At 36.0% G+C, this 24049-nt stretch overlaps 1 protein-coding gene across 3 annotated transcripts; it reads right to left on the bottom strand.

Moving 5' to 3' along the window:
- Positions 1-1221: 1221 nt before the first annotated feature.
- On the bottom strand, positions 1222-8126 carry LOC103936823 (probable LRR receptor-like serine/threonine-protein kinase At1g07650). Of its 3 annotated transcripts, none has more exons than XM_048591386.1 (26): positions 7938-8126; positions 7638-7788; positions 7447-7518; positions 7172-7243; positions 6954-7025; positions 6772-6843; positions 6591-6662; positions 6361-6432; positions 6145-6219; positions 5975-6049; positions 5802-5897; positions 5422-5499; positions 5262-5336; positions 4683-4748; positions 4511-4579; positions 4334-4393; positions 4097-4144; positions 3966-4018; positions 3517-3884; positions 3227-3425; positions 3001-3135; positions 2721-2851; positions 2386-2590; positions 2028-2268; positions 1799-1949; positions 1222-1684 (listed from the first exon to the last, which is right to left on the bottom strand). In XM_048591386.1, exons 1-26 carry the CDS (start codon positions 8068-8070, stop codon positions 1382-1384), a joined length of 3144 nt encoding a protein of 1047 aa, XP_048447343.1. In that variant the 5' UTR covers positions 8071-8126; the 3' UTR covers positions 1222-1381. The 3 variants fall into 3 exon arrangements, with proteins under 3 accessions (XP_048447343.1, XP_048447344.1, XP_048447345.1); XM_048591387.1 differs by having other exon boundaries at positions 7722-7788; XM_048591388.1 differs by lacking the exon at positions 7447-7518 and having other exon boundaries at positions 7722-7788.
- Positions 8127-24049: the final 15923 nt, after the last annotated feature.

The raw sequence follows: 24049 nt of genomic DNA, 5'->3' as shown, positions 1-24049 counted from the left end.
CTTTCCACCAATGCACTAGTGTGTCATTTGTTAAAATGGTCAAAAATCAAATTTTGATTGTCAAACTGATGGGACACTCTTATAAATCCATCATTTAAGGATTTAATATTGAAATGATAGCCCATTTTCTAAATTGGGAGATTACAATTAGGGGTGGGCATTAGAAATTGAAAACTAAAATCAAAACACGAACCAAATTGAATCGGACCGAACAATTTAGTTTTTTAATCTTCAAACGATTTCGGTTTAAAATCGAACCTATAGTATAAGAAAATGATTGGATTTTGATTTTAATTTTAAAAATTTTCAACCATGAGGCTGCAGTACATTTCAAAATTTTTTTTTTCCATCTCTCTCCTTTTCCTCACATTGCCAAACTTATGAATAAGTCAAGCAACATTGTACCTCGGTCACTGCATGAGTCAAATCAAGCAACCAAAACATTAAAAAAAAAAATATTGTCAACAGTCAAGTGTGTTCTGTGGGACTTCAAAAAAAGAAAAAAAAGAAAAAAAAAAAAAAAGGTGTGTTCTGAGGAGAAAAAGGGAAAGGCGGGTGGGCAGCCTTGAATCCGAGTCAAAAGGGCCAGAAGAGTGTTTAATTTTTATTATGACACTAGTCCTCCTCTAAAACATACAATTAATAAGGAAGAATAACAAAAAAATTATATTAATCATACTGAAGAGCTGAAACAGTGAAGTCACATTAACCTAGTTCATCACCTCTTCATCGGTCCATAATAAGATCAAATCGGAGGGTCCAATTTCCTTTAGGAACGGATCGTCCAAAGGCTCCACTTAAAAAGGAAATTTTTGGGCTGTGCCCAATAAAGTGAAACAACTGCTGTTTCTAATCTGACCCATTAAATATGGTGAAAAAGCAAAAACAAAATGAGATTGACCAGAAAACCAGTCGCCTACTGTGTAACAAGTTAGATCTTTAATGGTTTGTGCTCAGAATACGGAATGATACATTACATATTACATTACGTGTACCAAATAGCATGGTATTTAATGATTGAATGATTATCTAAGTATTGATTAATATGTATATTCTCTATTTGCTACACGTTATTTGGTTTGCAAATTTAGTTTAAAATTTTGATCTTCCTAGCATTGTACTTTGTATAATAATATGCAATGTACCACTCGATGTTCCGAACATAATAAAAAATATCTCACAATTAACATGATATACAATGACTACCAAAAAGGGCAAGAATTTCAAATCAAAACCAGAACCTCAATGTTGTGATATAACATTTTGCCGGAAGAAAGGGTTCAAAAGTTCATAAGGATGCGAAGAAACCACAAAAAAGATTAAACCACACCAGTAACGGTAGCAATTCAAGAACGCCTAATGCTAATCATATGAAACTTGTTCAATCTAGAAGTACTTTCCCGTGATCATTAGACGAAGTTGATGCTGCTGAAGTCTTCTCCGAAGAGGTGGAACCAGCAACATTGCCATCGCCAGTGAGCTTGGCGGGTGGAAAAACCTCGTCAAGGGTTTTTTCGCGAACAAGAACACTCACAACTTCAGACATTGTAGGTCTGACACTAGGACCTAGAGTGGTGCAATACACTGCTAATTTCATAATGACCAGGGCTTCTTTTTCATCATATTTAGACAAACTTTTATCAACCAAGCTCATCAAATTTCGTCCGGCAAGTGCTTGATAAGCCTGCACTTATGCAGGATGGGTTGTTAGCATCAAGCTCGAATGCGTACACCTAAAAGTGCATAATCAAATATGGAGAAGAAAACACTAAAGCACAACCCTGTCACTCTTGCTTACCCTATCTAAAAGAACCTGAGTTTCCTCGCTTGGTTTGCTCAATATGTTTCTCTTCCCACTAACAATTTCAAGTATGACCACCCCAAAGCTGTAAACATCCGCTTTGCTCGTTAAAACATTTGTTTGGAAATACTCTGGCGCCATGTAGCCTCTGTAGTTAGCATAAGCATTTAGTTTTATATAGACTTAAATTTGCCTCATAAAACTGATGAGTTACTAGTTTACTTACTGCGAAACTTCTCTTGTGATGACCTTAACTTTCTCTTCGTTGGTATAAAAACTTGCAAATCCAAAGTCTGATAACTTAGCCTCAAAATTTTCATTAAGAAGAATATTAGCGGATTTGATGTTCGTATGAAGGATCTTTACTCTCGGATGCTCATGTAGATGATCCAAACCCTTTGCTATTCCCAAGCAAATTTTAACCCTTGTATTCCAATCAAGCTTGACTGTGCTAGAACTACTCGAGTCTGCAGTTGCGTACACTTCAATACGTTATATGTTGTATTCGTCTTTCATGATAGTTTTTAAACCATTATATGCATCAAAACATCACAGTACAAGTAAACAAGAAGTAGATGCATTACCAAATAAGATGTCGGCAAGGGATTCCATATACTCGTAAACAAGAAGTTGGAGGTCTTTATCAATATAAACATCCAACAGTTCAAGGATATTGTTGTGTTGTAATGACCTTATGGTGCCAATTTCCTTGTTCAGGCCTTTGATATTTTCGTTAAATTGAGCGGGATCTAGTTTCTTCACGGCCACAGTGTGACCTTGCAGTTCTGCCTTCATCCACACAAAAATTATAGAATTGAACAAAATTACAAAAATTATAGAATTGAACAAAATTACAAAAATTATAGAATGTATACAAAATTACAAAAATTATAGAATGTATACAAGTACAGAAATTTACCTTATAAACTGTCCCAATACGCCCAATTTTTTTATTGTCGCTAAAATTTTCAGTAGCATTTATTAATTCTTTGACTGTAACAAGTTTGTCTTTAAGCTCGTCATCTTTTTTTTCTTGACCTATTTTGATTTCTGTACAGAGGAAAAAATGCAACAAGAACATATATCAATCAGACAACTTTAATTCTTTTTGTTTTGGTGTATCAAAGAGTTCATATTTTCGTATTGCCGTGCAGAGTGCAGTATATAATTGTAACTTAGCATGCAGCTTATTGACTTACTGGGCTCCTCTTTGAATGACAGCCAGCCCATCCTCCAAGCGAAAGCCAATAAGAGCAGCAGAGCAGCAATGAAGGATGCAATCGTAATCAATGCAATGCGTAGACGTTTATATTTATCGGGACTAATATCGAACTCTGAAATTAGTGGGAAGAGAGCAATAATACATGAGTGTTCATTTGAACAAAATAAATTAAAAAGGAATTAATTCACGAAATAAAATATTACCAGGATTCACAGAAATAGCTGATATTAGAGGTCCATTAAAATTAGGCTGGTAAGCAATAGATCCCTTTCCAGGCCAGTACAAGTGGATCTCTAACAGATCACTATCATGTACAACCTCAGTTGAATGACTTACACTTATTGGTTTTTCTCCAATTCCCTCCTTATCTCTAATGTCGAAATAATTTAGTGTCCTGTTACCCTGCCACAAAATTTACCTAAAATGAGATGATGCAATAAATAAAAGTAGAATGATGTGATTGTTAACATGACCAAAAAAAAAAAACTCTTACCTGAATATATACATCAAATGCGCGTTTCCTTAGACTAGTATAGTCTGCAACATCGGTGTATATAATTTCATGGAAATGAAGCGTCACATTATATGTGCCTTTACGTAGACAAAAAGCATAATACTTGAGGGATACCGGGGACAGACGAGCTTTTTCATACAACGGTGCTTCAGTAATGGAAACTCCACGTGTTGTGCTCTTGATGAAATCACTAGTATTACTTTTTGGTACACCAATGTCTCCGGAAAGGCTGTAAGCCCAGTTTTTCTTTGGGCTTGTGTAAGAGAGGGATGTGTCATTATCTTGATCATATACATTCCCAAGAACAGTTGTCTCTTCACCACCGCAATTAATAAACAAGGAATGGTCTGCAGGAAAAATTAACACATAATATATCCTGCAGCATTTAGTTTGTTTTCAGGATGCCGATTTCTGAAGAATAAACTTACACTTTGGTTTGTTTCGAGGACAGTATGTGTTTTTCATTCCAAATGTATCCATCCTAAAAGTAGTTACCAATATGTTATACAAGGTTCTGATGATCGAGTCTCTTACTAATACAAAAGGGAAAAAAACATACATATCTGGTAAAGAGGTTGAGGAGTTGGGGCAGCAGGCAAACAAGTTCCTGAAAAGAAAAAAAAAGTTAAGGCCATGAAACAAAAAATTTCATAATTGATATTGTCTCCAACTTAAGCGACGTGCTACAATAGTTGTGGTGTGGTTTAAACAAAAGGCCTTGATGAAATTAGTAGTGGAAGTGGAACCATTCAATTTCGTCAACAGAAACATTAAAGAAGAAAGAACATATCCTCACAGTTGTAGGTTGCTTGGAACTGCAGAGTCTATTGCTGAAAAATTGTTGAACGAAAGATCCCTAAAAAATAACATAGCATGCATCAATCTCATTAATTAATTTGTACATATGAGCAAAAAATTAAAGCTGTTGCAAATGAAAGTCCTTCCAATTTCAGTTCAGAATATGAAGACATACATCCTAGTTTGGGAGGCCCGAAATATCCAACGTGGGATTGGCCCGTTAAGCATATTTCCAGAAAAAGACCTGAATATAATTAAGCGTATATATTATATTAACGCATGTAATTAACAAGACTTAGATCTGTAGTTGATCTAAATTCTTCCAGTTAAGAATGTTATTCCTTTACATGTAAATCATATCTGATTTCATATATTTAGGGAGGCCACCGGTTAAATAATTGAAGCTCAAGTCTCTGCAAGACAAAACACAGAGGATTAACAGTTAAAGGAGTTTTGATCTACAATGATATTAAGAACATACTCAATTATGGTTCCATGTAATTGGCTATATATTGTGAAATAAAAAATACAACATAGAAAGATATATCAAACGATGCTTAATTAATTATCTAATGACGCAGTTGAAAATTTGTTGGAGAGCGCTTTGAGAATAGCTAAAAGTACTTTTTAATAATTAAATGCAATTACGATTGACACAAAAAGTAATAAATGATTTTGGATCCTAAAAGTGTGTTTTGGAAAAACCAGTGCACATCATATACTTTTTCAAAAAACACTTGTAAGTGCTTTTGCAAGAAATCACTTGAATTTTTAATAACAAAAAAATTGAAACGTTTCTAATGAAAACACTTCTAGCATAAGCGCTTATGATTATAAAATAAGCCCTAAAACTGAATCAATTTTCTTTCCAGCCAAATTAACAGGACAACTCCAAAAGCAAAATTACAGAAGTGAAGTGAAATTACAGGTATCTTAGAGATGTCATTTCTTCACCAATGTATTTGGGGATTGGGCCGGTGATTGAGCAGTTCCTCAGTGTTCTGTAGAAAACGAACGTGAAGAATGAAAAATGAAGCCTTTGGGCACAAACTGGGCTAGAAGCAATTATTACAACAAGGCACTCACAGAGAAAATAAATTAGTACTGTTGGCGATCTTTTGTGGTAATGGGAAACTGTGATTCGTTGCCAGGTCGCTTATCAACCTGTAGAGGAATAAATATATACACATTTTCAACCTCTAATAATATATATATATATATATATATATGTGTGTGTGTAATGCTAGAAAAATTAAATTTGTAAACAAAATTTTGTAAATAAAATGACATGGAAGCTCATTATTGGATATTACTTAAACATTGATAAACGTGCTCATAGCTACTGGTAACATATTATTTAGTTTGCAAATTTTGCCTACAAATGTAACCTCCCTAGCATTAACCTACACACACACACACATATTATAGAACCAGCAAAGTGAAAGAAAGAGGAAGATGTCTTATACAGATACTGAAGGTTTTGCAAACTGAATATTTCTTCAGTCACCCGTCCTTCGAAATTGTTTCCCATGAGCACCCTGCACGCCGTGTAAAAAAATTGTCTTTTTAAGAAACCTTAATGGTAAGGGGTAGAGGATAATATTGCTCCCTGCTGAGTGTAAAGATGAAAATTACTTACAGGGAATAGATATTAGTCCACTTGGCTATGGTTTCAACTGGTAAGGGACCAGAAATGTAATTCCCAGCTATTGAACTGTATGCATTCACCAGTCACCATCATATTCTCTTAATTATTTAATTAATGTGTGGCAAACCTCAAATTAATCATTGACAGGAGTGAACACTTACAACTTTTTCAGGCTTGTGAGGTTGCCATAAGAAGTATTTGGAAATTTCTCACTCAAATAATTGGCCGACACAAGGCTGCGACAATGAAAGAGACACTCCTATGTTAATTACTTTTGCATATTAACTCTTGATTGTTATCTATTTTATTTAGTTTATAAGCGACGAGTTTGGTTTTTTTTTTTTTTTTTTTTTTATTTATTTGTCATTTAAACTTACAAGGTTGTGAGTGATTTCAACTTTCCGAGGCTTTCTGGAAGAGGACCAGAGAGCTGATTCTCAGACAGATCCCTGTGGGAAAAAAAAATGACAAAAGACTTCTTAGAATTAATGTTTTAGAAGATTAATTTATATATATATATATATATATATTTATTATCTAAACATGCATACAAATAAAATCACAAGTCTATAAGTATAATTAAATGTGGTGTAAGCAAAGAACAAACATAGTTGTAAGAAGCGAAAGATCTCCAAAACCCTCAGGAATTGTGCCTGATAGCATATTAAACTGCAGATATCTGCAAAAGCCGGTGAAAGTAAAGCATGCATGAAATGAATTAATCCATCACAAATTAAAATCTGAGGTGGAGGAGATTAAGAAAAGAAATAATTAATTAATGTACTCACAATTCAGTAAGCTTCGTCAGTGAACCAAAATTTCGCGGTATACCTCCGCTAAGCAAGTTGTATTGCAGATATCTATATATATAGAGCGTGAAAATGACTTGATTAGAATTTTAACAAAAGAAATTAATGGAAATTAATCAAGATGACTCTCCACAATTAAATTGGCGACATCAAGCCCTTACAAATATCGAAGAGAAACCAAGTCCCCTAAGCTTGCTGGTATTGGACCACTGAGTTGATTTTGCGATAGATCCCTTGATACAGAGAACCCCAATTCAGGATTCTAATTTTCACAAGTACATATTGATTAACAATGAATTTTCATGTAAAACTATCCATATATTCATAATCATGCAAATTCTAGTGTGTGCGTGTAACCATCTAGGATATATTTACTTACAAGGTTCCGAGATACTTCAAATTCCCCAATGTATCAGGTATGCTGCCATGAAGTTTGTTGCTGGATAGAATGCTTTTGATATGATATTTGAAAGAAAGAAAAAAAAAATTAATTAGGTTGAACTTATGATTTCTTTACACTCTTGCTTGGTGAATATTTTTGTGAAGGTTAGTTCTTTTTACACCCCCAAGGTTGTCACTGGAGTCTGCAACATAACATAAACAACTGAAATTACATTAAAGATTGGTGGGCAGAGAAAGAGTCGGATTACGTACAGTCTCCGTAGATTACTAAGATAACCCACACCTTCATGAATAGTTCCAGTTAAATCTAAATTGCTTATTTCACTGCCACACAAAATGAGTGCACAAAAAAAGGGTTAATACCGTTCTATACATAATTTAAACAAGATTTTGATGATTTATTTGACCTAATGCGTATTTGTGAAATACTGTTTCATACATACATTTCAGAGATGCGGCATAGATTAGTTGCATTATTGCAATCACAATTGAATGTAAAACCATAAGCTGAGATTCCATCGACGCACATTGTGTTTGTAATGACTGGTTGTTGCTTGAACTCTAAGTCTCTCATAATGGCTCGGAGAGCAGACACTGCCAATATTTCGGTAAGTAATTAATAAATACGATGATCAGGCCTCTTAGCTGAAATTAATTAATTAGTTAAACATGTGTTTGAAGGCGATTTAATCAGAAAGTTAGCTGATGATTAAAAAAGATGGAGTGATATTGGTAATGAATACCTTCATCAACCGGCAGTCGAGGCACGGCGGCTCTACAGTGGAATTTGGATTGAGGCCAGCGTCCAAGTTGCCAAAGTAGAATATGGTAAAAAACAAGCTTTGTAAGCTGCAGTCTAAGAGAAGGCTTACTCATTTCTATTGCTAGGTCGTGACTCGTTGTAGAAGATAATTTGCTCCATCAATGTCGATTACCTATATATATTACGAAATCACCCGTGGAAATGAGACCCATTTATATTATAAAGGTGGTCAACATCGCAATCGGTAATGTGGTCATCAATATAAAATATGTACTTGCGAACAATTTCATTACAAAAATGATACTCTTATCATATTTTTTATACCGTAATTGTATCACCTCTATAATATAGATAAGACTCACGTATGCTTATGGACCTTACCTTTATTAGAAAAATGATAAAAATGTGGTAAGTATAGCCACACTCATTTCATTATTTGAGAGCTCTTTAATAAAGACGATACTCATTTCATTATTTTTCAGAAACATTTTTGCCCACCACCGCTAGTTTTGATGGATGCTCACCTCTCCCCCACGGATTAAATTTAATATTAAAATACTTTTGAAAAGAGTTAAAAATAAATAAATTAAACATAATAAAAATTTCCCACAGGACTCCTCCTCTTCCTCTCTTTTCGACCCAATAACCACCACCCCGGCAACGGCTACAAACACCCCCGCCCCGAGGCCACCACCCTCCATTCCTCCATATTTTACTTCAAATCGTCCGGGCCATGGACGCCAAGTCCACCTCCGAACCCTCCATTCCTTAATTACAGTGATACTGATGTCGTTTTGTGGTGTTCCCAATTGGGTTTCTCCAATATTTCTTCTCTTTTGATGATATTAAGCACTTGAAGAAATGGGTTTACTTGTGATGATTTTATCCATGTTTTCAGTACTTGACTTATTTACTTATAATTTATAAATTAAAGGGCTGGGTTTGTGATTGTCTTGTATTATATAATTTGTATTTTGTCTGTTGGCTAATTAGTTATGTATGGAACGCAGTAATCGCACAATTTTTGGCACGGCATCGTTTCGTCTTCCCGGAGTCTCTCACACTTTTTTATTATTTTCTGCAAATTCGCAATTGGAATCAATATTGTAATTTGGATCTTCTGTATGGACATAAGTTTCTGGATGAAATAACACTTCACCACTTTTTCAACCAAAAAAAAAAAAAAAAAAAGAATAGAAAAACACTTCACCACTTTGGGATTTTTGATTTGTGATGTTTGCCCAATAACAGAGAAGGGGAAAAAAACGAGAGAGGAAAGAGATGGGGATGAGACGCTTGAGAATCTGAGATACAAATGTTAAGATTGCGTTGTTGAGTTAACATTTATCTTTAAGGTGTTTACAATGGCAGCACTAGTGTATTAAAATTCATCATTTAACATTTAACATTAAGGTGTGTGATGAACATTTATCCTTAATGGAATGCAGTAAAAAAAGATAAATGATTTCCAACGGAAATTCAAAAGAGATGTTAACAAGTCTATATCAGCAATAACGTTAAAAAAAGGCAGTACTAGTGTTTCTCAACTGAAATTCCAATTCATATGTGGCATGACATAAAATGATAACAAAGAGAGTTGCTGACAGCTGCTTCAAATCTATTTTTAGTGGGTAATAAATGTTTTTTACAATTTTTGTTAGGGAATTGTTCTTAACACTCCAAAATTCTCAATCTACACTCCAAACTTTCTATATTTAGAAAGAAAAATACACTTGTGAGGAGTGTAGAATGAGATTTTTGGAGTGTCAATAACACTTCCCTTTTTGTTATTACCTTTTGTTTTAGAAATACTAATTACAACTAATATGTAATTAATAATAGTTTAAATCTGACGTATCAAGTGAAGAACAAAATTTACAAAAAGATTAATGTGCCACATAAGTGATGAATGGTTTAAGTGTATGATGAATCAAGAGGAAGGTTCTATTAAAAAATGGTGAGCATACGCTATAGTTATGATGATGAGCAAAAATGCTCCAAAAAAGTGATTAAATTACATAGACGCTGATGTGGATTTTATAAAATAGAACTAAAAAAGGGAAAGAAAAAAAAAACTGAAGAAAAAACCTGTAAAGGTGCAAACAAGAGGTCAAAACCTGCATGGGAGAGATACCTCCATTTGTTTCCTGCTTATCGACCTTCAATCTTGTCAAGTCTTTGCTCTATCATCCTTGAATAGAACCTTCCTCTTGATTTAGTTTCAAATCCCTGCTATGGTTTATTTGTCCATATTTAATTTGTTCTGTGGTTCTGCTGCTAATAAGTTTTGAATAAGATAACCCCCAACTATTACACCAAAATTTCATGGCTCTTGTAGCATGGCAATTGTGTTTAAATCAAAATAGATAGATTTTGTTACTGCAATTAATGACAGATTTTTCAATGAGCTGGGAATATAGGGTAGTACATCACATATCACTATACAAGTGGAGGAACACTTGAAAACTAAATTTTTCTCCATTCATACAATGGCATGGTGTACATACCACTCCAGCCACACTAATTTCAAACAAAAACCAAAACCTCAATAACATAAACCCCAAGTTTTCTTCTTCACGAATAAGGAAGATTGTTTATAACATGAATACCTCCCATCGTCTCATCCAATCGATTCTCTCATATCTATCTATGTTCGTCGGGATTGCCTATATCATCTCCCGCCCTAGCTAGGATTCGATTGATTATCACCATTTTTCACAGACTAGATCCAGGGTTCCCCTGCCAGTCAGCATCCACGTTCGTGCTATATATGTTGAACCGACCAAAACTAGAATTAGAGCGACGCCCCACCAAGCCTTCCGAGGCCGTCGCGGTTTAAGCATCATTATTTTTAATCAACTACGCTTGTTTTAGATTTATGACGTGGAAAAGGTGTTATTGAACTTGAACAATGGCGCATTTTATGCATCATAAAGCATATTTTGTATGGCACCCTCATTTATGTTATTAATGACGGAATATGTAGTAGTGTCTCCATTTCTTCTCTTCAAACTTTTCTCTAGTTTTATTCATACACGTTACTGTAGTTATCAGGCTACTTAGAAATATTGGTTAAGTACTTTATGTTCTTGCTCTCAAATTTTCAATATTTTATTTTCATTGCTTGTTATGTTTTTCTCATTCCCCTCCCTCATACACTAAATAACTCACGTCATCATCACTGCCCTTGTCGATGTGCTCTGCTAAATCCAGCTCGTTTCACACCTTCTGTGAGGCTGTGAGAAACAAATGAATCGTTGTCTAGAATGAGGATTTGGATTATTTTGGTGGTCCGTGTATATGGCCGATTATGATTTTCCATCTGAGGCTACTTCTAATTAAAAAGGGTATATATATTCGTTTTGATTTAGATTTGATGAATATACACACACACACACATATATATACATATATGATGAACTATACAGTAGATTGTTATATATAAAACATAGAAGCCAAATTATGGAATATGAAATTATTGCCTGATTAGTTTGACAGAACAAAAGAAAAAAAAATCTAGTACATTACTATCACAGATTCACAATGTAAAGTGATTGTGGGGTTGTTTGTAGAGATTAAGATGGTTGTTTAGAAGTCCAAAATAGCCACCAAATTTTGTGAAGAGATCCAAACACAAAACATTAGGTATTCGAGAAAAATAATACCCAAGATAGTTTATTGGATATGCAACGAGATGTACAAGAAACTCATCAAAAGAAAATAGAGCGGATTGACAAGAAAAAAAAGGGGGGTTTTGAACTTTGATCTTTGAAGAAGATTAAAATTTAATAAAAATCTAGTGTTAGATTGGATATTGATTTTAGTCCTACTTAATTCAAATTCATATTATATTTTTGTTTTTATATTTAATAGATATCTTATTTAATGTCATTACATTAAATTTAAATTTATTATTATACACATTTTAATTCATTAATTTTATTTAACTTCTTCTAATTAGTGTACCTAAACGTCTGTATCATAATATATTTTACTAAATTAGTGTACCGAAATGTCCGTACCTAAATATATTGTAATACCTAAATACATTGTAGTGAATTAGTGGCACATAAGAAAATATGCAAAAATATAAGTGTACCAAAAATTCCGTACCTAAATATATGATACTAAACTAGTGTACCGAAACGTATGTACTTAAATATGTTATACTAAACTTGTCATATCCCAATCCGGCTCCTCCGTAGCACAATATTGTCTGCTTTGAGCTTACCATTCCCTCACGGATTTGTTTCTGGGAACTCAGACGAGAACTTCCCAATGGGTCACCCATCATAGGATTGCTCTCACCCGAACTCGCTTAACTTTAGAGTTCCGATGGAATCCGAATCCAGTGAGTTCCCAAAAGGCCTCGTGCTATAGGGAGGGGAGCATATACATATAAGGTACATCACCCCCTATCCATTGGTCGATGTGGGATCTTACAAAGCTAGTGTACCGAAATGTCCGTACCTAAATATATTATACTAAACTAGTGTACTGAAATATTCGTACCTAAATATATTACAATGAATTAGTGGCGCATAAGACATATGCAAAAATATAAGCGTATCGAAAAATCTCTACGAAAATATTTTCTTATATAAGATACTTACCATAATGAGAAATAAAATTTATAATATAATCTTAAAATTTTATATATGAACACCATAAAATTATAAATAAAAAAAAGACATTAAATACATATACCGGCATTAAATAGAGTATAGGGACTAAAATCAATTTTTAATTTTGTATAAAACATTTTTCTAAACTTCATCTTATTTAATAATTAAAAGCTAGTTTTCTTTAAAAAATGAGGAGGAGAAAATTAGAAGCATGAGTGTTTGGGGAAGGGAGAAATAAATCACAGTTAATGATAGAGGAGAGTGAATCAAATTCATAAATAAAAGAGAGTTAATTGTGAATTAATTAAAACACAATCTCTTATTCCTCAAATTCTTTGATAGATGGTTAAGTGGAGATAATATTAGTGGCATTGGTAGTGGACTATGCTGGCCTGAAAGTTTATCACAACCGTAAATTGTGGATTAATTAAGAATAGAGGAGACCCTAAACCAAGAAGTTAAGGATTACATTTATGTAACCAACATCTTATTCAATTTTAAACATATTGCCTTTATCCCTCTTGCACCAACTAGACCTTTATTCCTCTTATCATCATCTATTTGCCCTGTTGCAGTTCATCAATTATTTATAAATTTGTCCTGAATGTTTTAGTCTGAGCCAGCAGGCACGTATAACTATTGGGTCCTGTATTTCTGTAAGAGAAGTGACGAGAAAAGTATCCCTGATTATTTGATTGGAAATCTTGTTTCATGCATTATCTGGCATTTTGCTTTTGCACCACATATTGTCTATAAAAGTTAAAGCTCCAAACAATCGGCTTTGTTTAAAGTTGTCGTCCTTTACACATGTCTATGAACAATTGGAATTTTTTTGAGTGGCGTACATGCAAATTTGATTGGAATCTTCATTCAAATAATTAGGCCATATCTATGAACAATTATTAGATCATATCTAAACCCTAAACAATTATTTTCCTATCTACCACTTTTTGATTCATTGCACAAAACTCGTGTTTCATGCATAATCTGTCATTTTGCTTTTAGCATCAATGTTTTCCACAAGATAGGCTTTGTTTAAAGCCTAATCGTACGAACGAAAACCATGATTACTAAAAGACAATAACAATAATAGATTAGTGCCAGCATTAAGGAGGAGTACCTTGTGCAATTGCACAGAGCCTCCACATTTAAAGGTCCCCATTAGTCAACTATAAGATTTGATTATTTTGTTTCTTGTTTGCCGAGGGAGTGGAGAGATATGTAGAGAGATCAAGGCTTTAATATCACTTGTTGCAGAAAATTAAAGACTACTTTTATTTATGTCTTACTATAACTGCTGTTTTGCAATTTGGATTAGTGTTTATCGTTTCTACTTTAATTTATTCATCATTTTGTTTTGTTTCTTGATTTCTTTTATACCCAAATGATTTTTTTTTATTTATCACATAATTTTAAATTTTTTAAGATTAGGCTCTAGAAAGACGCCTTTTTGTTGTTGATTGTTCTTCATTTTGTTTTGTTTCATGGTTTTTTTTTTTTTTATATGTTCACTAATGATTTTGTTGATTGATCACATGATATATTAAGGCTTTAATTTCATTTGTTGCGGGAAATTAAACTATCCTTAATTTAGGTCTTACTATAATTTTTGTTTTGCAATTTGAATAAGTGTTTCTAGTTTCTACTTAATTTATTCATTATTATTTTTGGTTTCATGGTTTCTTTTACATGTGTGCTAATGGTTTTGTTATCACATAATTTATTTTATTTTTGTATAAGGGTTGAGATTCGGGACACACATTTAGACATTTATTTTGTAGAGTCTACTTCGTAATGTATTTCAAAAATATAAATCGTCTATATTTTAGTACTTGATTCATTGATCATTCTTGCAAAAAATTAGACAAATCTAAAACTATTAAGATATTCATTTATAGGGAAGATAATGGTTGAATACAATTATACAAAGAAACATTAAATTTAATTCAACGGACATATAGTTTTGGATTGAGTGATTTTTGGTTGATATGATCTTAAGATAAACGATTTTGATCATTAAAATACATTATGAAGTGAGACCCTACAAAAGTGTGTGTTACAATGTGTATTAAAAGTGCGTGTCTCCGGATCCCTTAGAATACTAATAGATGATAATTTTTTTACTATTTTAATATACTTTGGTGAGATTATGTAAATAGGACTCATTCATTTTACCTGAATAAAAAGGCGTTTATCATTTTTGTACAATGCTTCTGAAATCTTATAGACGGAGATGAAGATCAACAACAAATTCGAGTCCTGTCTGCCACTTTTTGATTCATTGTACAAAACTCGTGTTTCATGCATAATCTGCCCTTTTTCTTTTGGCATCAACAGTAAAGCTTTTCAAAAAATGCTCCACTTGCTGTCAAAAAAGTTAAGCTTTAATCATGACAAAAAGAAAATGCCCCGAACGGTCAAAAAGCAACTTTCCAAGCAAATAATCCAAAAAGAAAATGCCCCGAACGGTCAAAAAGCAACTTTCCAAGCAAATAATCCAGAAAACAGAGGATAAGGAAGAGTTTGGGTTTAGTTTATCTGTTGGTGTTTGAAATTATGTGTGGATGGTTGGAAATTAATCAATTATTGGTGTACAAGTTTCCTGAAGAATTAAAGAAAATTATGAATAAGAAATATAGTTTTTCTATTTACACTCCTCATCCCATTTAAGTTCACCCCATAAATAATGTTCAGCCTCAAAATATCAATATCACCCTTCAATAAACAATTTAAAAACTGAAAAGAAAAAAGAAAAAAAAAATCAATATCACCCTTCAATAAACAATTTCAAAACTGAAAAGAAAAAAAATTAAAAAAAATTAAAAATTAAAAATAAAAACTTAAAAGCACCCGGCGAACACCATTCTCCACAGTGGCCGCATCCGCCACCACTTATCTTCTTCTCTTCTACCACCACATCCCAAACCAGTTTCGTTTTGTTTTCTCCCTCGCAATCCCAATATGCTAGACGAACGTATGGGTGCAGATATAAACCCTGATTGTCCTACTGCCACTCACCAATTTATTTTTGTGTCATTGAGCAATTTGATATTATGATCTGGAAAGTTTGGATTTGCTTAGAAAAGATAATGGATCTGTTTTGGGCAAAGATTTCTTTGGAGAATTCTCCTTGGACCTCAGCACAGCTCCCCAAGGGATTGGCATTTTGGATGTGTATATTTGCTAGTCGGGCTCTTGTTTGCCTTGTGTGCTGCAGTAAGAGCTTGAAGTTAGTTCTGAAATGTGCCTTTGTGGGGCCTTAAGTATAGGCATTGAGGCTCGCAATCGAAACTAACTAAGTGCTTAGGTGTGCCACTACTATATCAGTATAGTAGATGTAAAACAAGTGTGTTTTAAGTCGAGTACTTGCGCCCCAAGTTACTCAAACTTCTTGTTATCAAAAGATTGTCGTGGATGGGTTAAGTCCACCTTAGGTTCTTTTCTTGCCTTGTGACCAAGGACTTTTACTTGTAGTCCTATATGTCCATCTGAAGGGAGTCCAGAGCCCTTTTATTCATTTGATTAGTTCCAGTTTAATGTTTACAATAATAAAGTTAACCCTATTAACCAGATCTGAACATGAATGGGTCTTAACGTGAGAGACAATTGCAAAGAGAGTTAAAAACATAGTAGAATATGTATTAAACGACATATCTACAGGCTATAAATACAAACACAATGAAGTCAGGCAAGATTTCACCTTGTCGGCAAGGTTCAAACCTTTTGCAACTACTTCTCTTTGAGTTTGTCGAACTATTGTAAGTACTGGGGAAATAAGTGTAAGTAGGAAATACAAAGAGGGTTTCCTAAAGTGAATCGATACTACAAATCTGGGATCAGGTAGCAGAGCTTCTAATATTGCCAAAGAATGGCTATCTGCGGGGGATCTAAGTCTAAAAAGGGTAGAGTCTAGATGATGTATAGGCTTCTGGGTGTTTGCTTGTCTGAGGGGCAAGTTTGTATGTCTTTGAGTTTGATTGGTTGAGTGTCCTTGTCTCTAGGGCTTGTCTTCCCTTTTATAGGCAATTTGGCCTGGCCGCTGTAACTCTTGCTCTTGCCCGAAAGTACTGGGAGGGTAGTGAGTCATCATCTTTTTACTTGTAATGCCACTAGAAAGTGTTCTTTGGCTGATAATAGGTTAGTCTTCATCACTTGTTACTTCAGTTATAGACACGTGGCTTGTGTCTTGGTTGAGAAGGTTTCAGTTTGCTTCTGAGCTCGATGCTGGGCTTCGGGCAAGTCTTCCTTTAAATTGGCATCCTTGGGTTTTCCTTCATTTAAGCCCAATATTCAAATATTAACCCAAACAGAATCTAATTAGTTTTAATTTATTTGATATATTATTTATTTATTTTTGTTTAAATCACAATTTCATTTTGGGAGTAATATTTTGTCTTCATTTTTACTAGGTACTGGGTGTTACAGAGAGAAGAAGAGTGGTGATGGTGGAGTCTTGGAGAGGCAACGTAGGTATACCAAAGATGGAGTAAACAAGGTGCTGCTGGTTTATGACTCAAAGTTGCAGAGTAGAGAAGATGACTGGAAAAAAAAGGGAAACGTTTAATGAATTCGTCGCTATGATTAAACAAAGTCGGTTGAATATTTTTGGTTAAAAACATAGTTTGAGAGACTATTTTCATTAAAGGCTTATTATATTAACACTCCACATATTGATGAATATACATCACATACTTAATATACTCCATATTTACTTTTTTAATTAAAATTTATCTTATTACACCTCACGTTATTTCTCTTAATACTCTCACACGACACACTCTCAAAATGAACTTCACATTTTTTACGTGCACTTCACATTTTTGACATAAACTCAACACAATTTACATCGTAAGTGCAAATACATAAAGTCATCCAAAGCACCTTCAATGTGAAGTTGAAGGCCAATATGATGCCGGAATTTTTCTAACTTCTCCCAAGCACACATGAAGGACAACTCCACTTTGAACATGGGGGGATTTAGTTCAACAAATCCTAAACGACGTATTGGTGCGGGTGGAAAAGGAGGGAGAGTCGGTCCACTTTATTTGCATGTGTTTCTGTTCATATCTCAGTAAAGAGCTAGTTGCACTATTTGGACAGTTTTCTGTTGAGTATACATGATTCAAGAAAGCAAAAAGGATTACCGGGAAAAAAAAAATTAAACTCAAGGAATTATGCCTGGAAATATTTTATGGCGAATCATTGTATGCTATAAATAATCACATTCTTTTGCTTCCTCTGTAGAAAAAGGTATGTAGGCTAAAAATTATATTTGTTATTGATACATGAATGTGGAAAAATGGAAGAGAATGCTTATGGAAGAGAATGCTTATTTTTTCATTGTCTTTCTCTACAAGATTACAAGGATATATATACATGATACAAATGTGTAGGTAGGACAAGGTAGCCGTCCTAGTGTGTAGGTAGGACAAGGTAGGACGGCTATAGGACGGCTTGACGGCTGTAGGACGGCTAGTGTGTAGGTAGGACAAGGTAGGACGGCTGTAGGACGGCTTGACGGCTGTAGGACGGCTTGACGGCTGTAGGACGGCTTATTCTTCCAATAATAATATTATATACAATTACACAAGGACTCCAACCATATTCCTTATTTGTCTAACACTCCCCCTCAAGTTGGAGAGTGGATGTCAAGAACTCCCAACTTGCGTAACATACCCGAAAACTTTTCTTTCCCAAGAGGTTTGGTAAACAAGTCTGCCAACTGTTGTGCCGTACCCACATGCTTGGTCTCTATTGTGCCATCTACAATCTTATCTCGTATAAAGTGACAATCCATCTCAATGTGACGAGTTCGTTCATGAAAAACAGGATTGGCAGCTATATGTAACGCTGCTTGATTATCACAAAATAAAATGGAAGGACCATCCAAAGGAATGTTCAAATCCTTCAACAAAAAACGAAGCCAAACTATCTCGCAACAAGCACCTGCCATGGCCCTATATTCCGCCTCTGTTGAAGAGAGCGAAACGGTTTTCTGTCGTTTCATCCGCCAAGAAATCAAAGAACCGCCCAAGAATACACAATACCCAATAGTCGAACGGCGAGTGATAGGGCAACCTGCCCAATCAGAATCACAAAACGCAGTTAACTTGGTCTGGTTGTCAGAACGAAATAATAAACCTAGACCTGGAGTAGCCTTCAAATAACGAACAATACGAAGCGCAGCATCCATATGAGATATCCTTGGCTCGTGCATAAAACGGCTTAGAACATGCACAGAATAGGTGATATCCGGCCGAGTGATAGTGAGATATATTAACCGACCTACTAATCGTCGATACTTTTCAGGATCCTTGAGAAGTTCTCCTTTATCAGATAATTTTGTGTCATCCATAGGAAAAGCAATGGGTCGTGCTCCCAAAAAACCATAGTCCTTGAGAATCTCTAATGCATACTTGCGTTGAGAAATATAAATCCCTTGTTTGGAACGAGAAACCTCAATACCCAAAAAATATTTTAAATCACCAAGGTCTTTTATCCGAAAATGATCACGGAGAAAAGACTTCAGAGAATTAATGGCACTAGCATCATTGTCTGTAATCACAATATCATCCACATAAATGAGCAAAGCTGTGAAAGAAATACCAGACTTTTTAGTGAACAATGAATAGTCAGCTTTGGATTGTTGAAAACCGGCAGAAATGATGGCACTAGTGAATTTGGCAAACCATTGGTGAGAAGCCTACTTAAGACCATAAAGTGACTTGTGAAGGCGACACACAAGATTCTCCCCCTGTCGTCGAAGACCAGGAGGAGGAGACATATAGATTTCTTCATGTAAGTCACCATGTAAGAAAGCATTATTAACATCAAGCTGATGAAGAGACCAAGACTGACTAGCAGCAAGAGCAAGAAGACAACGCACCGTAATCATCTTAGCAGTAGGAGAAAAAGTGTCATGATAATCAATACCTTCAGCCTGAGTGAAGCCTTTAGCAACCAAACGAGCTTTGTAGCTGTCAATAGAGCCGTCAGAATTGTGCTTGAGTTTGTACACCCACTTACAACCAATGGGAATTTTGCCAGGGGGCAAGGAAGTTAAAGTCCAAGTACCATTAGCATGTAAAGCTTGAAGCTCCTCAGTCATAGCACGTTGCCAATTGGGGTCAGTGGCAGCCTCGGCAAAGGAGGAAGGCTCCACAGTCCGACTGACAGAGTTAATGTAAGAAAAATGCCTGGGAGAGTAACGGTGATAAGAGAGAAAATTACAAAGTGGATATCGCGTACCTTGTATAGAACCGGGTTGCGAAGTCGAAGATGGGTGGGATGGCAGAATCACCTGCGAGCAAACGTAGTCTTTTAAATAGGATGGAGATTTATGGGCACGGGAAGAGGTGCGGGGAAGGGGAGGATTGGTAGGTAGTGGGGGGGTAGGGATGTCCGTGGGTAAAAGCGTGAAAGGTAAGGAAGTAGCGGGGGGGGGGGGGGGGGGAAGGAGGGGATGCTGAGAGGGCAGGGGCATGGGGAGGAATGGGTAATGGGGCAGCAAGGGAATCTGTGGGAGGCGTGGAAGGGGAGGAAGGTGGAGGAGGGTGAGGCGTCGGGGCAGGAAGGGTGGGTTATATGTAAAGTCCAGAGGGGGTGGGATGGGTAGGGTAGGCGAAGAGGATGGGATAGGAGGGTGAGAAACGGCATAAGGGAAAGTACTTTCGTAAAGATGACGTCTCGACTAGTGAAAATGCGGTGATTGTCGAGATCGTAAAGGGTATAGGTCTTTTGTCCATGAGGATAACCGAGAAAAATGCAACGATGAGCCCGAGGGGAAAATTTGGTGGTGGGAGTGACAGAGGTGGCATATGCCAGACAACCAAAGACGCGGAAGTGGTCATAAGATGGGGTTTTCGAAAAGAGAACCTCAAATGGGGATTTATGATGGAGAAGACGGGTAGAGAGACGATTGATGAGATAAGCAGCGGTAAGAACACATTCCCCCCAAAACTTGATAGGAAGATGGGATTGAAAACGAAGGGCGCGAGCGGTTTCAAGAAGATGACGTTGTTTTCTTTCAACAACACCATTTTGTTGGGGGGTATAAACACAAGAAGTTTGTAAAAGCACCCCATGATCAGAGAAAAAACTACGAAGAGATAAAAATTCACCACCATTGTCAGTACAAATGCATTGGATGGTAGTGCGGAATTGGGTAGTGACATAAACAAAAAAATCCTTAATTAATTGTTGAGTGTCGGATTTATGTTTCATGAGGAAGACCCACGTAAAGCGAGAAAAATCATCCACAATGGTTAAGAAATAATTAGCACCAGAAAGAGAAGATTGACGATTCGGGCCCCAAATATCACAATGAATTAAAGCAAAAGGGAAAGTTGATGAAATTGAACTCAAAGGAAAAGGTTGACGAGTTTGTTTTGCCAACGGACAAACATCACAAATATGACTAGAATCAAAAGTGCAATTAAGAGAGCTAGATGCTAAAGCTTGCAAACGAGTGGAGGAGGGGTGACCAAGACGCCTATGCCAGAGGGAGGAGGGGATGGTAATGATGTTGCAGAGAGGTTGACGGGTGGGGAGAGAAGAGGTAAGGGCCACAAGGTAATACAGATCGCCACGTCGCTTACCCACACCAATCATCGCCTTCGAAACCAAGTCCTGCAAAACACACCAAGAAGGAAAGAAGGTTATGGAACACGATAATCCATCTGTAAGTTTACCAACCGATAAAAGGTCCACTCGGAAATTAGGGACACATAAAACATCCTTCAAAGTAACTGAGGAATTTAAAGGAAGAGTGCCGGTAAAAGTAATGGGAGCGGAAGCACCACTAGGCAAAGAAACAGGCGGCAAATGTGAAGGAGAACGATTAACCAAACCTGAAGCGGAAGAAGTAATATGATCCGTAGCACCACTGTCAAGAATCCATTGACCATGACGAGAGGTGACAGGTAACAAACCTTGGGCAAAATCAGTAGTGAGCACGGCATTGGCCTGAGGAGGGGTGGTGGTGTCACGTAGAGCAGCTAGAACACGGGAGTGCTGCTCGGCAGAGAGGTCATGCATGGCAAGCTGCAAGTCATGCAAAGTGGGCTGGGTCCCGTGCACTTAGTGGGTCGCTGGAGTAGAAGAGGAGGCTGGGGCCTGGGTGAAATTATGGGGCCGGGAAGCAGAAAACCGTGGCTGCTGGGGAGGACTGGAAGGTGCATGGCTGCGGGAAGACAGTGGCACGGTGCGGTGGTCGCCACGGTTGGCCATGGAGGGGATGGCCAACGGGATAGCCATGAAGTTTATGGCAGGTGTCTCGGGTATGATAATCAAAATTGCAGTAGGTGCAGTGGAGGGGAGGACGAGCAGAGGAGGGACGGGACGGGCCACGAACAGCCATGGGAACGGCAGAGAAAGCTGCCGAAAAAAAAAATTAGGGCTAGGGTTATAAACCTGCTCTGTATACCATGTAGAAAAAGGTATGTAGGCTAAAAATTATATTTGTTATTGATACATAATGTGGAAAAATGGAAGAGAATGCAAATGGAAGAGAATGCTTATGGAAGAGAATGCAAATGGAAGAGAATGCTTATTTTTTCATTGTCTTTCTCTACAAGATTACAAGGATATATATACATGATACAAATGTGTAGGTAGGACAAGGTAGCCGTCCTAGTGTGTAGGTAGGACAAGGTAGGACGGCTGTAGAGAACAAGGTAGCCGTCCTAGTGTGTAGGTAGGACAAGGTAGGACGGCTGTTGGACGGCTAGTGTGTAGGTAGGACAAAGTAGGACGGCTTGACGGCTGTAGGACGGCTTATTCTTCCAATAATAATATTATATACAATTACACAAGGACTCCAACCATATTCCTTATTTGTCTAACACTCCCCCTCAAGTTGGAGAGTGGATGTCAAGAACTCCCAACTTGCGTAACATACCCGAAAACTTTTCTTTCCCAAGAGGTTTAGTAAACAAGTCTGCCAACTGTTGTGCCGTACCCACATGCTTGGTCTCTATTGTGCCATCTACAATCTTATCTCGTATTTTAAATAAAAAGATTTTAAATCTTATCTTGTATATTATATGATCAATTTTTATCAAGTATTGTTTATATTCAATTTTAAATAAAAAGATTTACAATGATTTTTGACTGCACGATGTACGATAAACGAATGTGATTAGAGAATTTTCAAGATCCTCACATAAAGGATCTGGCGAGGATACTCCTGGATAATTGTGCTTCTCGTTCGTGCGATTACTCATAACATGTAATTAAAAAAAAAAAAGAGTTTTAACGAAACACTCCCGGTACTACTCACTTTTAACGAAAAATCATATTTTTACATTTCTCTGGTATTATTCACTACGCCTTTATTTGTCATTTTTCATTAAAACTAAAGTTTTTTTAGATTTTTCATTAGTCTTCCTTCAAAAAAGCAAATTATAGTTCTGTGAAACTCTTTTTATTAAAAGATGTATGATATCTACACATCTATTTGTATTTCTCACACTCTTCTTGTGACATCCCACATCGCCCAGGGGAATGATCCTTATATGTATATTCTCATCCCTACCTAGCACGAAGCCTTTTGAGAGCTCACTGGCTTCGGGTTCCATTGGAACTCCGAAGTTAAGCGAGAAGGGGGCTAGAGCAATCCCATGATGGGTGACCTACTAGGAAGTTGCTCGTGAGTTCCCCAAAACAAAACCGTGAGGAAATAGTAAGCCCAAAGCGGACAATATCGTGCTACGGTAGTGTAGCGGGCCGGGGAAGTGATCCGCCCCAGGTCGGGATGTGACACTTCTAATTTTCGACCGTCGGAGCAAATGAATCGAAGAATATCAAAGAACAAAAATTAATAAAGAAGGTGTGAGAAGTTTTTTTTTTTTTTTTTTTTTTTAATGTATCTTTCTTTTTTGTGTCCTATTTTGAATGCTCCTGCCATGGGGCACCTGCAACACATCTAAACAAAATAGTTACCTATCAAAACTAAAATAAGCAATATAAAATACCTTACCAAATCTACTTAGTATAAAGTTAACATGATACTCAAATTTATTTAGTAGGAGGTAAACACGATACTCAAATGTATCTACAATATAAAATACCTTACCAAATCTATTTAGTATAGAGTTAACACGATGCTCATCATACCTCCAATATAGGCAATGGAACTTCGAAAACTCAAACCTTATACAAACATGAATCTTACAATTGATTTCCTTATATTTATTGGCACTGTAGAATAAACATAGGAGTGTGATATCTACACACCTCTTTTTACTTCTCACATATTATTCTAATTTTTGGCCTTCAGATTTGATAAATAGAAAAATATCAAAATGCAGAAATTAACAAGAGGGGTATGAATAGTACACCCTTAAACATAAGAGGCAAAAGAAAAAAGAAAGTTGAAGAAGATTCATGGAGGTGGCAAGTGCCAAAATTCCAAATAAAATGTAGTTCAAATAATAACAAGGGGAATTTGTTAAGCAACTTTTAATCT

This window comes from the organism of the source record quoted next, unplaced genomic scaffold (genome assembly GCF_019419815.1).
Source record: "Pyrus x bretschneideri cultivar Hongxiangsu unplaced genomic scaffold, Pyrus_bretschneideri_v1 Contig33, whole genome shotgun sequence".
Taxonomy (NCBI): domain Eukaryota; kingdom Viridiplantae; phylum Streptophyta; class Magnoliopsida; order Rosales; family Rosaceae; genus Pyrus; species Pyrus x bretschneideri.
This window is presented reverse-complemented; position numbering and strand designations above follow the sequence as displayed.

Coding starts and splice junctions, on each gene's coding strand:
- LOC103936823 (XM_048591386.1), bottom strand. CDS start 8,070: ATGAGTAAGCCTTCTCTTAGACTGCAGCTTACAAAGCTTGTTTTTTAC. Junction 7,519..7,637: donor CTATGCCGCATCTCTGAAAT/GTATGTATGAAA, acceptor TTTGTGTGGCAG/TGAAATAAGCAATTTAGATT. Junction 6,844..6,953: donor TTGGTTTCTCTTCGATATTT/GTAAGGGCTTGA, acceptor CTATATATATAG/ATATCTGCAATACAACTTGC.